General features: G+C 36.8%; 1 protein-coding gene across 3 annotated transcripts; it reads left to right on the top strand.

Moving 5' to 3' along the window:
- Positions 1-662: 662 nt before the first annotated feature.
- Positions 663-12,341, top strand: LOC138693214 (zinc finger protein 665-like). Of its 3 annotated transcripts, none has more exons than XM_069817008.1 (5): positions 663-951; positions 2,340-2,474; positions 4,310-4,447; positions 5,229-5,302; positions 10,588-12,341. In XM_069817008.1, the coding sequence occupies exons 1-5, from the start codon at positions 913-915 to the stop codon at positions 12,242-12,244; spliced, it is 2,043 nt and encodes a 680-aa protein (XP_069673109.1). In that variant the 5' UTR covers positions 663-912; the 3' UTR covers positions 12,245-12,341. The 3 variants fall into 3 exon arrangements, with proteins under 3 accessions (XP_069673109.1, XP_069673111.1, XP_069673110.1); XM_069817010.1 differs by having other exon boundaries at positions 670-951; positions 9,780-10,731; XM_069817009.1 differs by lacking the exons at positions 663-951; positions 2,340-2,474 and adding an exon at positions 2,985-3,058.
- Positions 12,342-12,759: the final 418 nt, after the last annotated feature.

Here is a 12,759-nt window from a genome sequence, read left to right as displayed (position 1 = left end):
AATTAAAAGAAAATCACGGCGACTCCTAGTACAAAAACCTAGAACTAACATGTAAAAGTCACTAAAAGATCACTAACATTTAACTCTGAAATAAAGAAGTTGGTAATACTTACTATATTCAACCAAGTGCCCGTCTTCTATGAAATTACCTTATAAAATATAAACAATTGTGATGTTAATTAATGCAACGCTTTGCTGACTTGATTCACTATGTCTCAGAACATCGTGAACAAAGAATCTCAGCCAAAAGTGACTGGTGTCTCCTACCGGCGAATGCTTGGAATTAAGACTTGATCCATTACTGCTCGGAAAAGATCCAACTTGAGATAATCATAAAATGAATTAAACTCAATTTATGAAAATTTGCGACTTGATCCACCTGTAGCTCTGATCGCCTCAATTATAACAGTAAGTAAGGTAATTACAAAAATCTCTTGAACTTGTAGGATAACCTGCACTTTACCGAAACAGACCGATGAATGAACCGAAAGGCGTAACTAGAAAACTTAAGAAAATTCGCTTTTTATCTACCCGTCAAAAAGTGACTAGGCTATATAAAGTAGGCCATATCGAAAATCTTAATTAACGGAACCAAACCAGTCACTGATATTTGCTTATATAGCTACAGCTATAGTTTTCGAAATATTGCAGCACTGAGATCAACTATCAAATAGTTCCGACCAACGAGTTAGAAAGTAATTAAAGGGCGCGAGTTAGAAACAGTGATCTCAACATTGAGCTCAATGGTTATTTAGTAAGTGTATGTTTGGGAACTGAACTTATGTGATCCATAGGGAGTAAGTCCCTAACAAGTCCCTTAAGCAACAAACATAATGCTCCAAGCATAGTCCCGTCCGTCACGGCCCGTTTGATCCACATGTTTGGGTATGAAGTTTTGGATCATATTCTGGAATGGATTACAAAATAGAAGAGAATGATGCTGCATTAGAGGTAAATAAAAATATTTTACTGTGTATCTTCTTTGTGTATTTATCGAACAGTGGAGAAAAGCATATATTTCACACTTCATAATCAATTGAATAAATTCCTTGCTGTTGCTGTGATTAATATGACGTCATGAATTGGTCTGGCTTTATGAAGTGTTAATCCAGTCTCTATCATCATAACCCACCTCCCTCAAATCCATTTTAATATTATCCTCCCATCTACGTCTCGGCCTCCCTAAAGGTCTTTTTCCCTCCGGTCTCCCAACTAACACTCTATATGCATTTCTGGATTCGCCCATACGTGCTACATGCCCTGCCCATCTCAAACGTCTGGATTTTAAGTTCCCAATTATGTCAGGTGAAGAATACAATGCATGCAGTTCTGTGTTGTGTAACTTTCTCCATTCTCCTGTAACTTCATCCCGCTTAGCCCCAAATATTTTCCTAAGCACCTTATTCTCAAACACCCTTAACCTATGTTCCTCTCTCAGAGTGAGAGTCCAAGTTTCACAACCATATAGAAGAACCGAGCTACAGAGCTACAATAATTATTAACTTAATCCGTCCCAAAACCGTATGGAACTGCTCAACTGCGATTCTGTTTGATACGTACCTCCGTTTGAATCTTAGTTGAACATAGAATATCATGTGAGAGAGGTTTTGTTTTGAGTTATTATTTCTTAGACATAATTGTATTCAGGCCAGGTGCTTTTTGATGTTCTACAACAATCATATTTTCTAACGCACTTGATCAGTAATTATGGAGTACATGCTACCACTTATTGACAAGTAAAACTTTAACTTTAATTAAATATGTGAAAAGGCTTAAAACTACATTGACTTGAGATCTGCTTCTGTTACTGGCGTGCACACTATGATTCACGTTAACAATGACCAGGGACGTCGCTAGGTGGGTGCGAAAGGGTGCGCAAGCACCCCTTAAAAAATCGGAGCACCCCTTTCCGCACTCCAAAGAGCATTTTATTAAAAAAAATACTAGGCATAACTTAATTTGAAGCACAAAAACAAACAAACAATTTCTTGGATGTGAAAAAACTACGTCCCTTAGTGTATCGTTATGGATGTAATGAACAATAATAATAATAATAATAATAATAATAATAATAATAATAATAATAATAATAATAATAATAAACAGATGTATAGTATGCGCATAAGTGCATGAGAGAACATTTTTTATTTTTTATGTACCATATTTTTACAGCTCGCACCCCAATTTTAAATCTCGCACCCCATCCGCACCCCCCTTGCTCTGATCCTGGTGACGTCACTGGCAATGACTGTCATGCACAACCAGATTGGCGGCTGTTACTCATCAAGTCATCTTCAAAATAACTAATAAAATTATTCACGATGTTTTCTGTCTTGTAGAAAGAGAATTTATCGCATCTGCAAGTGACGGACATGTCAGAATGCATGGACCAGAGTTATACCAAATCAGAGATAAAGGTTGAAGACACCACACCAGTGCCTATGAGCTTTCCTTTGGTGAAAACTGAAGATGATGTAAGTGGTTCTTTATCAATATACACATATCAGTAATGCATTTGTATTTCAGACCTATTACCAGTCTAGAACTGTATTTGAACTTTTCCATAACTTTCACAACTTAAACTGTAGGGATTCATTTTAAAATTGAAATAATAATAATAATAATAATAATAATAATAATAATAATAATAATAATAATAATAATAATAATAATAATAATAATAATAATTCTCAAATATTTATTTCTGCTATTGAAGACAGAAGTATCTCGAATACACAGAGACAATTGTGCCTAGGAACAGACTTCTTTTTAAGTTTACGAATTTTTTTACTCTCTTGTTACTGATCTAACAATTACTTTGATACATATTGAACAATGGGTTTAAACCACTGCCTGCTGGATCGCATGCCTGCTCAATCAACGCTTATGTGCGAGTAATGAAAAAAGTTATTTTGCCTCTAGGTGGCAGGTAGTGGCCACCGCTATTGACATTATCAGTATATGAAAACTACCCTAATTAATTAATGACGTCTCTGAGTATCAAAAGAGAGAAGGGGTTGGGGAAACGATGGCCCAGAGTGTTCGGATATTTCATACTGTAAGGGTGAAACCTAACCATTTTTCCCGCATTATTATATATGCTAGTGGATTGTGGTGATTTTCTAGTTTGCAGGTTGAATTTTCTTTTGCCTACTTCGTTTCGAATTTCGGTACTGACAGATGCTACAAATGGTAGTGATTTTGTAACTGGTATTTTGGCAACTGAGACAAATATCGACAATATTTGTCGCTAATAGAGTGCCATGAAATTAAAATTGTACTAGATTTCTGAGCCGGTTACTGGAAGCTAGTGAAATTTGAACATATTAATAATTAATTAATATCAGTATTAATATTAATACATAACCTAATAGTTATTTTGTGTATTGCATTGTAGTTATAATTCAAGACTCTAGTCATGTAAGTTTTCGGACTTAGTACTAATAATTTCATGTGGTCAAACAAAATACAAGTTTAGGTTAGGTCTCGTGAGTCATTTGTTTAGTGAAACCAATGAATTTCGTATTGTCAGACAAAATACTTGACATGTTGATCCCTTTCCCCGTATAGTTTCCTTATGAAAATATGTTGCAAATTATTGAATTAGGCCTAGTTAGAATAATCTTCCAACATAAAGTGCGGTAAGTAATTAATTCATTTAGTACATAGGATCGTGTGATATCTGGTAACAGTTGGCATCACTGACATGACGGCAATATTTGCTGTTCAGGAACTGTTCTTATGTGACCGTCACTATAAACCAATTGTAATCAATTAGATTTAGAGTCTGGCTGGGAGGAAGAGAAGGCCTACTGGCCTTAGCTATGTCATTGAAGCTACTCGTGTGGCTCAGTCGGCTAGGTGCTTGTCTGCTAATCCCGAGTTGTGCTCGGTCACGGGTTCGATTCACGCTTGGGTTGATTCCATGGTTGGGTTTTTCGAGTTTTTCCCGAACCATAATGTGAATGTTACGTAGTCTGTGGCGAATTCTCGGCCTCATGTCGCCAAATACCATCTCGCTATTACCAATCCCATCGATGCTAAATAATCTAGTAGTTGTTGCAGCGTCGTTAAATAAATCAAGTAAAAACTCTTAATTTATTGAAACTGCACTTGAAAAATGTTTTTGCATGGATTATATACATTTTGATATGAATCCTGACCCTATGCGCCATAGTGTAAAGCATGTGCTATAGGTTGTGATCATACTGAGGCATATCAACACATGGGGAGCAGCTTATTACAATATACGTCGTATTCTAACATCCTGTGATAAATGGTTCATTTAAGATATCTCTCTGTACCGCAGGAACGGAATCTTGGGGATCAGCATGTGACTGGTATAAAGGAGGAGTATGAGGACCAGAGCCAAGATCTCACAACTGAGATAAAATTTGAAGAAGATCCGGTGCCAATTTCGTTCCCAGTGTTGAAACATGAACCTGAAGTGAGTGCAGAACAAGGAATGCACTGTGTTCTTCCAGTGTTTATCTTGTATTTTGTTTCTCTTCTCAACGTCTTTTGCAACATGTGCCTTTTTTTCCATTCATCATATTAACATTCCCCAGTATGTTGACACATAAATAATAAAATTCAGTCCACACCTGTGGAGTAACGGTCAGCGCGTATGGCCTCGAAACCAGGTGGCCCGGGTTCGAATCCCGGTCGGGGAAAGTTCTGGTTGAGGTGTTTTCGGGAGTTTTCCCTCAACCCAATACGAACAAATGCTGGGTAACTTTTGGTGCTGGACTTCGCACTCATTTCACCGGCCTTATCACCTTCATGTCATTGAGACGCTAAATAACCTAAGATGTTGATACAGCGTCGTAAAAAACCCAATTAAAAAAAATAAAATAAAATTCATGTAAAATTAAAAAATATTATATTGAATATTTTAATGCATATAGATATATCTCATTGATTTGTATTTTATAATATTCTCATTTCTTCCTAAAACCCTTCAAATTCCTCTCCTGCTTGGTAACAACAGATTATATTAGTGTGCCACAGAATTTAAACTACTTGTACACCTTTAGTGTGCCACACATTGAAAAACGCTGTTCTACAATGAAAAGCTGTGCCCCATGAAATATTTTCCCCAAGATTTGTCTTTTATTGGCTACTAGGCCTATTGCGACTTGAATGTAGTTGTATGGCAACTAAAATCGATGCGCATTTGTTAATGTATATTGAGCTATCTTTTTGTTTTATGTGCTCTGTATTTGTAGGAAGTTCACAGTGACTTCTATGAGGAGCCAAGGGTGGAAGTGACGACAGAGGACAACGAGGTTTTTGCCGAAAGGTGAGTGTGATGTGCGAGTCTTCACGTAGAGAGTTCCTTGTCTTTGAAGTGTCTGTTTTCTTGACTGTCCAGAAGCAGCTTCAGAAGAACTGTCTGTCTGAATCATCCAGCAATAATCAGTTATCACAATCATACTCCACTTTGCTTCATGTCTGGTTTCCATAAGTACTGTTCAAACCTTTTTTCATATTCTTCATTAAAAGTGCTCAGATTTTCAACATAATAATTTAGATGGACAAGCATACACTCATATTGCAGCCTAGGGAATTTAAACTCTTCAACTGAATTTCTACAATTTCTTTATAATTGAAGTCTTTGTAATTCCCAAGCAAATTATGTACCGGCACTGCCTTTTTGAGTTCATTCCAAGAGTTTTTCTGCAAACCGCTCATCATGTTTAGGAAGCCATTATGTAATATTAATTTGCGTGTTTTACTTATTCATTTATTTATCTGTTTGTTCGTTCATGCATCCTGGTGCAGTTAAGGGCATCACTCTTTCACTTCCACACCACCAGAATTGCAACTACAATGATACATACAGTGGTTCTTCAACAATGTTTCACCAGGTTCTGATTTCTTTCTGTTTGGCCACTGTTTCCCCCTCCACTGCGTAGACCTAGTCCTTCTATCCCACTCACACAAGAAACTTGTTGGTGTCGTTATTAATGCAGAGTTCTTAGCAATAATGCCATTAACTCCCGTGATGTCCAGTATTTCGCACACATAGAGATTTCACGAAATGAGCATAGCAACTTATGATTTTCAAGCTACAAGATAGCTGCATGCTTCTCTGTAAAAGACTGCATATAACTGTATGTCTACTCAGCTCTCCGGCACAAAAGTTTTACTGTAAATGAAGTATTGTAGTTGTAGTGACCTCACAATCATATAAATGAAGCAATTTATATTAATAGTACCTTAGATGCGTCATGCACAATAATAATGAGCAGTTAAAAACTGTAATGAATTTAGAAAAGATTCCACAAAAGACAGACACAGACATTATTTAAAACTGGAAATATGTGTGATATAAAATTGAAGCATTCAGCCGAACAACGGTCTATGTTACAATTTTTAAAAATTGAGTTTCTAATGTAATAATCCTCTGTATAGTCTTACACAGTTGTCACAAAATTTATTTTTCAATATCTGTGTCAGAGGCGCTTCTACACGAGTTACAACCATGAATGTCTTGGTTGGAACAATGGTCTATGTCACTAGTGTGCACACTTGGTTCATTTCTTTTCTTTTCCTTTCTTTCTTTCTTTTCAATTCTTATTATTTCCTTTTTAGTATTAGTTTACCTCATCTTTTCATAGATGGCTTTACTTCTCCATTTTTAGTCTTTCTTCCTCCTTTAGATAGCTTGTTTCATTTCTTCCATTATTGCTCTATTATTCCTCACGTATAAGGAGCGAACTTTGTGATCACGTGACTTGAGATTGGTATGTCATTGGCCATTTTACTTTTGGCGTCGGTTTTGGGGGAGCATTACCATACAGTTTGAGTTTTGGGGAGAATTTCGATTTGAGTGTAGTTACGGGGAGACCTTCATGGAGTAAGGTTGGACGACAGTTGTGGAGAGCTCGGTGGGAGCTGTGTGTGTTGGGGACCACATGACTAGCTGTGATGTGATGGCAGAGCAGTCGGGAGTCGAACGGGGATTGTGATTTATTGCCGATAAAAGTGGCCGCCAGTCTGTGGAGTGGTGTTCTATGTGAGGATGGAAGTATGAGAGTGGCAGAGAGAGGCCATTGTTGGGTTGGATGCGACATCGGTCCGGCAAGGATCATAACAGGGTTTTTGTATAATGATAGAGTTGGTTATGTTGTAATTTATAGTAAGAGTTTGATATTCTAGCGAGTGCGGGATTAGAAGCTGGCATTCCTCAAACAATGCTACATTAGTTATAATGGGTTTGGTAATAGAGATTTATACTATATCAGACAAGCGAGGACTTGTAGAATTAGTTACGTTTTCAGCTAGGAAGCACAGATGGCATTACTAGTGTATGTATTGACGAATGCTAGGTCAGTGAATTGCAATAATAAACTAAGCTACTTGGAGTGGTGAATTAAAGTGATTGTACTCTTACGGGAGACATTGGTTCACACCCATTTTTCTTACAGTGTTGTTAATAAATGTAATCGGAGTTGAAGTATTGTTTACTCAATATTTTTATATTCTATACAAAGTACACAGAGGCGCACCGTTCCACTAGTCACTTCTAGCGTATCCAGTTGTTTACATCATATTGGTAGTTACTGCACGGGAGTTTGTTCTCTTTACGAATACTTGGTACTTGAACTCTGTGTATCAGGTTTCGGTTGATCTATTACGTAAAATGGACGATTGAAAGACAGTGATCATTTCTACGGTAGATATTGACCAGCTAAATAAATCTAAACTAATAAAAAGGAACCAGACAAATTAATATTAGTAAGTGGAAAATGTGTCACCAAAATCGGCCTGGGTGGCGTAGTTGTTACAGCACTGGCCTTCTATCCCCGAGGTTGCGGGTTCGATCCCGGGCCAGGTTGATGGCATTTACGTGTGCTTAAATGCAACAGGCTCATGTCAGTAGGTTTACTGGCATGTAAAAGAACTCCTGTGGGAGACTGGCGACGCTGATATAACCTCGGCAGTTGCGAGCGTCGTTAAATAAAACAATTTTTTTTTGTGTGTGACATAAAAGTTGCTGAGACATAGTAGTGTTGAGTATACAAGGAAGACGAAGTCGCAAGTTAGTGCGAAAGATCCCCAAATAATGTAAGTTCCTGTCTGTTATTTTTGCAGCATTTTATTATTTGTTTTTTAATTTACATTTTACCTAGTGTTGGTCTAGCCATCTGTTGGGATGGATACTGAATATTCGGGACAGGGATTCAAACTCCATCTGCCAACAATTTCTCAACTGTAGTATTTAATTTTCTTTATTCATTTGTTATTGTAACCACTTTCATTAATTTAATTCTTTTCTAGTATCACTGCTATTATTTGATCAATATTATATGTGTATTCATAATATGACATTGTGTGTAACTTTAATAAATTACATGGTGTTAATTCATATTAATATATAACATTTAAAAATAAATGTCATAATCGAATTGTTCATACTTTAACCTTTTTATTGATTTAGTATGTTTCGTAATATTGTGATTGTATAAAACTGTTTATGCTCGACCATGCCGAAATGTAGTAATTATACACCTGGTAGCAGTCCTTTAATGCATGTCATTAAAGTACACCTACTCATTAAAGTACAGCTGTTCAGCCAATGACAACTCAGCTTACAGGTGTTCAGCCAATGACAAGTCAGCTTTATACCGTTATAAAACCGCAAATATAGATTATTCTCGGATATACAATCGAAAGAGAATAAGCGAAAAGTCACGGAGGCTAGAAATCCAATGCTGTCGCAGAAGGTTATGTTCTGTCACTACAATAATTAGCGTTAATTGTAAATAATATTCAAATAAATTGAATTTGTTATCTCGTTTTTCAATGTCGATTTCAATAATCAAGGTTATATCAAGTTTAACGGGATTACATCAAGGTCAATGACATTATTGTTCCTCGGAAAAAATCAATACTTTTTGTGGGGTTAAATCTATTGTTAAACTTCTGTGATGTGTAATATGTCTTTCAGTAACATACATTCATGTACCTTGCTTAGTGTACAAAACATATTCATGGAATAACAGTCTATGTTCCCGTTGAATAGTAAATTTGCGAGCGGAATTACAATGTAACATATTAGTTTCTTCTGCACAGTTAGCACATAGTAACATAGACCATTATTCGGCCCAACGCTTCAGTTATGATGTTATGACTATTTTTTTTTATAAATTAGCAATACTTCACGTTACATCATATATCATATTCTTCTAGGCGAAAATAGTACAGTATGTATTGTAGTTGAATTATATCATCATGAAACACTGGAAAAAGGACCAATATACTGGTACGTAAATACATGCACAAACAGAACAACACAGAAAATTAGTTATTTCCTAAGCTTTTATTTCATTATCTGTTGCAAATGCAGTGTGTACTTACGATGTTGAAACACATTTTCTTGTATTACAAAAGTTCATTCTTCTTACTTGAAACACTTGCTGCAGAAGCTTCAAATTTAACTATTATTTTTAGGTAGAACATTCTCTATACCAGGTAATATTACGTTAGCAGCTGCAGTCCTTAAAACTGAACATAATTTATTATCTCTCAGTCGACTCTTAAGGTAAGATTTGTTAAGTTTCATGGAAGGGAAAAACTGATTACAACTAGGGTATACGTACTGTTGAACATTGATATTATTTCCGAAACAAATTGTTACATTATTATTTAAAATAAGGAGTAAAAATTTAAGTAATTGAGGATATTGTGATCAAGCTTCCAATGCTCTTTATTCTTTAGCATGAAGTCGAATAATGCATTGTATTAAATTTGTACTTCCCTATGACTTCTAGCATAAAACTACAAGTAGGAGGATATCAGGGGAGGTAATGTTTGGACACGTGGTGTCCTGGAACGAAATTGAAGAACAGCACGTAAGAGAACTTGATGACGTCGCTGGTTTAGAGAAAAGTGCTAGACATCGCTGTAAATGATTCTGATGTACTTCTTTCTAAAGACCGCACACTGGACAAAATGGCGAAGACATAATTCCGATTTACTTCAAGTGTTTGTGTGTAGTACTCTTGATAGTAGTTCTACAGAACATATAAAAATTAATGGAATTCTTACTAGTTAACGTTCGCAAGACAATAAATAGCAAGTTAGAGATAATACCAACCAGATTTTCTCATGACGCTTACTACAAAATGGAATCAGCAATGTTCCAGTGCACTTTTTTTCTAATTTTAAAGTGACAAAGTTAAAAACTATAAATATTTTCGACATCACAAGAATAAAAGATAGAAAAAGTTATAGGACATGTGTAATCTCGAATTTCGAAACAATCGAATAAAATAGCATGCTCGAGTCGAAAAAGAGTAAAGCAAAGTCAGGTGACTGTGGACAGAGGCGCTCATTAAAAATGAAAGCTAACTGAGAGTTGACTAACGTGGTGTAATCCTTATAAAATTTATTGTATACAAGAAATCCAAATTGTTTAGTCAGTTTTGATACTTGCACCATTACTCATAAATCAATTACAAGCATGTATCGCTAATCGTAATGTACCTTCTCATGTAATAGGTTTATTCTGATTTGAATATTCAATAATGGATTGTATACTTGTGACTATTTTATAAACTGATAGTATATTTACTTCAGGATTGCAGCTAGGAATGAGAGGACTGTATCAACAGAATTGGTCAGTCTTCCTCTTGAAGAGAACGAGATTCCTAAGAAGTCGGGTTCCTCGGGAAAACCTGTGCGGACTCGTGAAGATGAGAAGCAGTTCGAATTAAAATTGTCTAAAATATGTGCCTCGACTGCAAAAAATTTGTACAGTCCTTCATCTATGGACTTAGGCAAGAAACCTTTCAAATGCGAAGTATGTGCTAAGTGTTTTTCAAACTCAAATAACCTAAAAACTCATGAAAGTCTCCACACCGCGGAGAAATGTTACAAGTGTCATGTTTGTGGTAAGTGTTACTCACAAACAGATCAATTAAAAGCCCATAAACATGTGCATTCTGGCGAGAGACCTTTCAAATGTGATGTTTGTGGTAAGTGTTTCCCGAAGTCTGGTAACCTAAAAGTCCATGAACGTGTGCACTCTGGCGAGAAACCTTTTAAATGTGATGTTTGTGGTAAGTGTTTCTCCCAAATGGGTCACCTAAAAACCCATGAACGTGTGCACTCTGGCGAGAAACCGTTCAAATGTGTTGTGTGTGGTAAGTGCTTCTCGCAGTCATGCGACCTAAAGGCCCATGATCGTATGCACACTGGCGAGAAACCTTTCAAATGTGTTGTTTGTGGTAAGTGTTTCTCGATATCGAGTCTGCTAAAAGCTCACGAACGCCTGCACACTGGGGAGAAACCTTACAAGTGTGATGATTGTGGTAAGTGTTTCGCGCTGTTGGGTTACCTAAAAGCCCATCTACCTCTGCACTCTGGCGAGAAACCTTTTAAATGTGATGTTTGTGGTAAGTGTTACTCGCAATCGGGTCTCCTAAAAGCCCATAAGCGTGTCCACTCTGGCTTGAAACCTTTTAAATGTGATGTTTGTGGTAAGTGTTTCCCGAAGTCGGGTAACCTAAAAGTACATGAACGTGTGCATTCTGGCGAGAAACCTTTTAAATGTGATGTTTGTGATAAGTGTTTCTCAATATCCTGTCAGCTAAAAGCTCACGTACGCGTGCATACTGGGGAGAAACCTTTCAAATGTGATGTTTGTGGTAAGTGTTTCTCGATGTCGGGTCAACTAAAAGCCCATGTACCCCTGCATACTGGGGAGAAACCTTTCAAATGTGATGTTTGTGGTAAGTGTTTCGCGCTGTTGAGTTACCTAAAAGCCCATCTACCTCTGCACTCCGGCGAGAAAACTTTTAAATGTGATGTTTGTGGTAAATTTTACTCGCAATCTAGTCGCCTAAAAGCCCATGAGCGTGTGCACTCTGGCGTGAAATCTTTTAAATGTGATGTTTGTGGTAAGTGTTTCCCTCAGTCGTGTAACCTAAAAGTACATGAACGTGTGCACTCTGGCGATAAACCTTTTAAATGTGATGTTTGTGGTAAGTGTTACTCGCAAATGGGTAACCTAAAAACCCATGAACTTGTGCACTCTGGCGACAAACCTTTCAAATGTGTTGTGTGTGGTAAGGGTTTCTCGCAGTCGTGTGACCTAAAAGCCCATGTAGGTATGCACTCTGGAGAGAAACCTTTCAAATGTGTTGTTTGTGGTAAGTGTTTCTCTCTGCCGCGTTACTTAAAAGCCCATGAACGTGTGCACCCTGGCGGGAAAACAAGCCATATTGATTTATAAGAATATTGTCACTTGAGTAGAGTATTTTCTAGCTATTTCTGTAACAACTTAGTAAAAGAAATTTGAAAGCAACTTATATAAAGAAGTTTAAACTTAATGCAGAGATGCTCTTAAACAATTTTGTTCACTATTTCTTTACTTACCCTTAGTTAAGAAAGTGTTTGCCTAGTATACTTTATTTTGAAAGATTGGCATATTTGATGGGTGCGCATACTGAACTTACTCAGTTATAACTGATAAATGTCCCGTAATTTTTTGCAATATGACTGGGAATACTAGAGACCTCTCCTTTAAATGCATAGGAAAACAGGTTCCTGATGTATGGAAGGTCACTCCCAGGTATCTCAGCGAGTTGACTGCTCCTAGTGGCTCTTGGTTATGCTGGATTATATCATTCCTCGATATCCGACTTCTTTTGCGAAATATCTAAACTTAGTCTTTTCTGTGTTTATATGCAGTCCGTTGTTATTCGCCCAGTCATTCAATCTATCGAAGCACGATTGCAAGTCCTCCAA

Source organism: Periplaneta americana, chromosome 17 (assembly GCF_040183065.1).
Source record: "Periplaneta americana isolate PAMFEO1 chromosome 17, P.americana_PAMFEO1_priV1, whole genome shotgun sequence".
NCBI classification, from domain to species: domain Eukaryota; kingdom Metazoa; phylum Arthropoda; class Insecta; order Blattodea; family Blattidae; genus Periplaneta; species Periplaneta americana.
The sequence above is the reverse complement of the archived record's forward strand: the minus strand, read 5'-3'. Positions and strand labels throughout refer to the sequence as shown.

Coding starts and splice junctions, on each gene's coding strand:
- LOC138693214 (XM_069817008.1), top strand. CDS start 913: ATGGATTACAAAATAGAAGAGAATGATGCTGCATTAGAG. Junction 952..2,339: donor AGAATGATGCTGCATTAGAG/GTAAATAAAAAT, acceptor TCTGTCTTGTAG/AAAGAGAATTTATCGCATCT. Junction 5,303..10,587: donor AACGAGGTTTTTGCCGAAAG/GTGAGTGTGATG, acceptor TATTTACTTCAG/GATTGCAGCTAGGAATGAGA.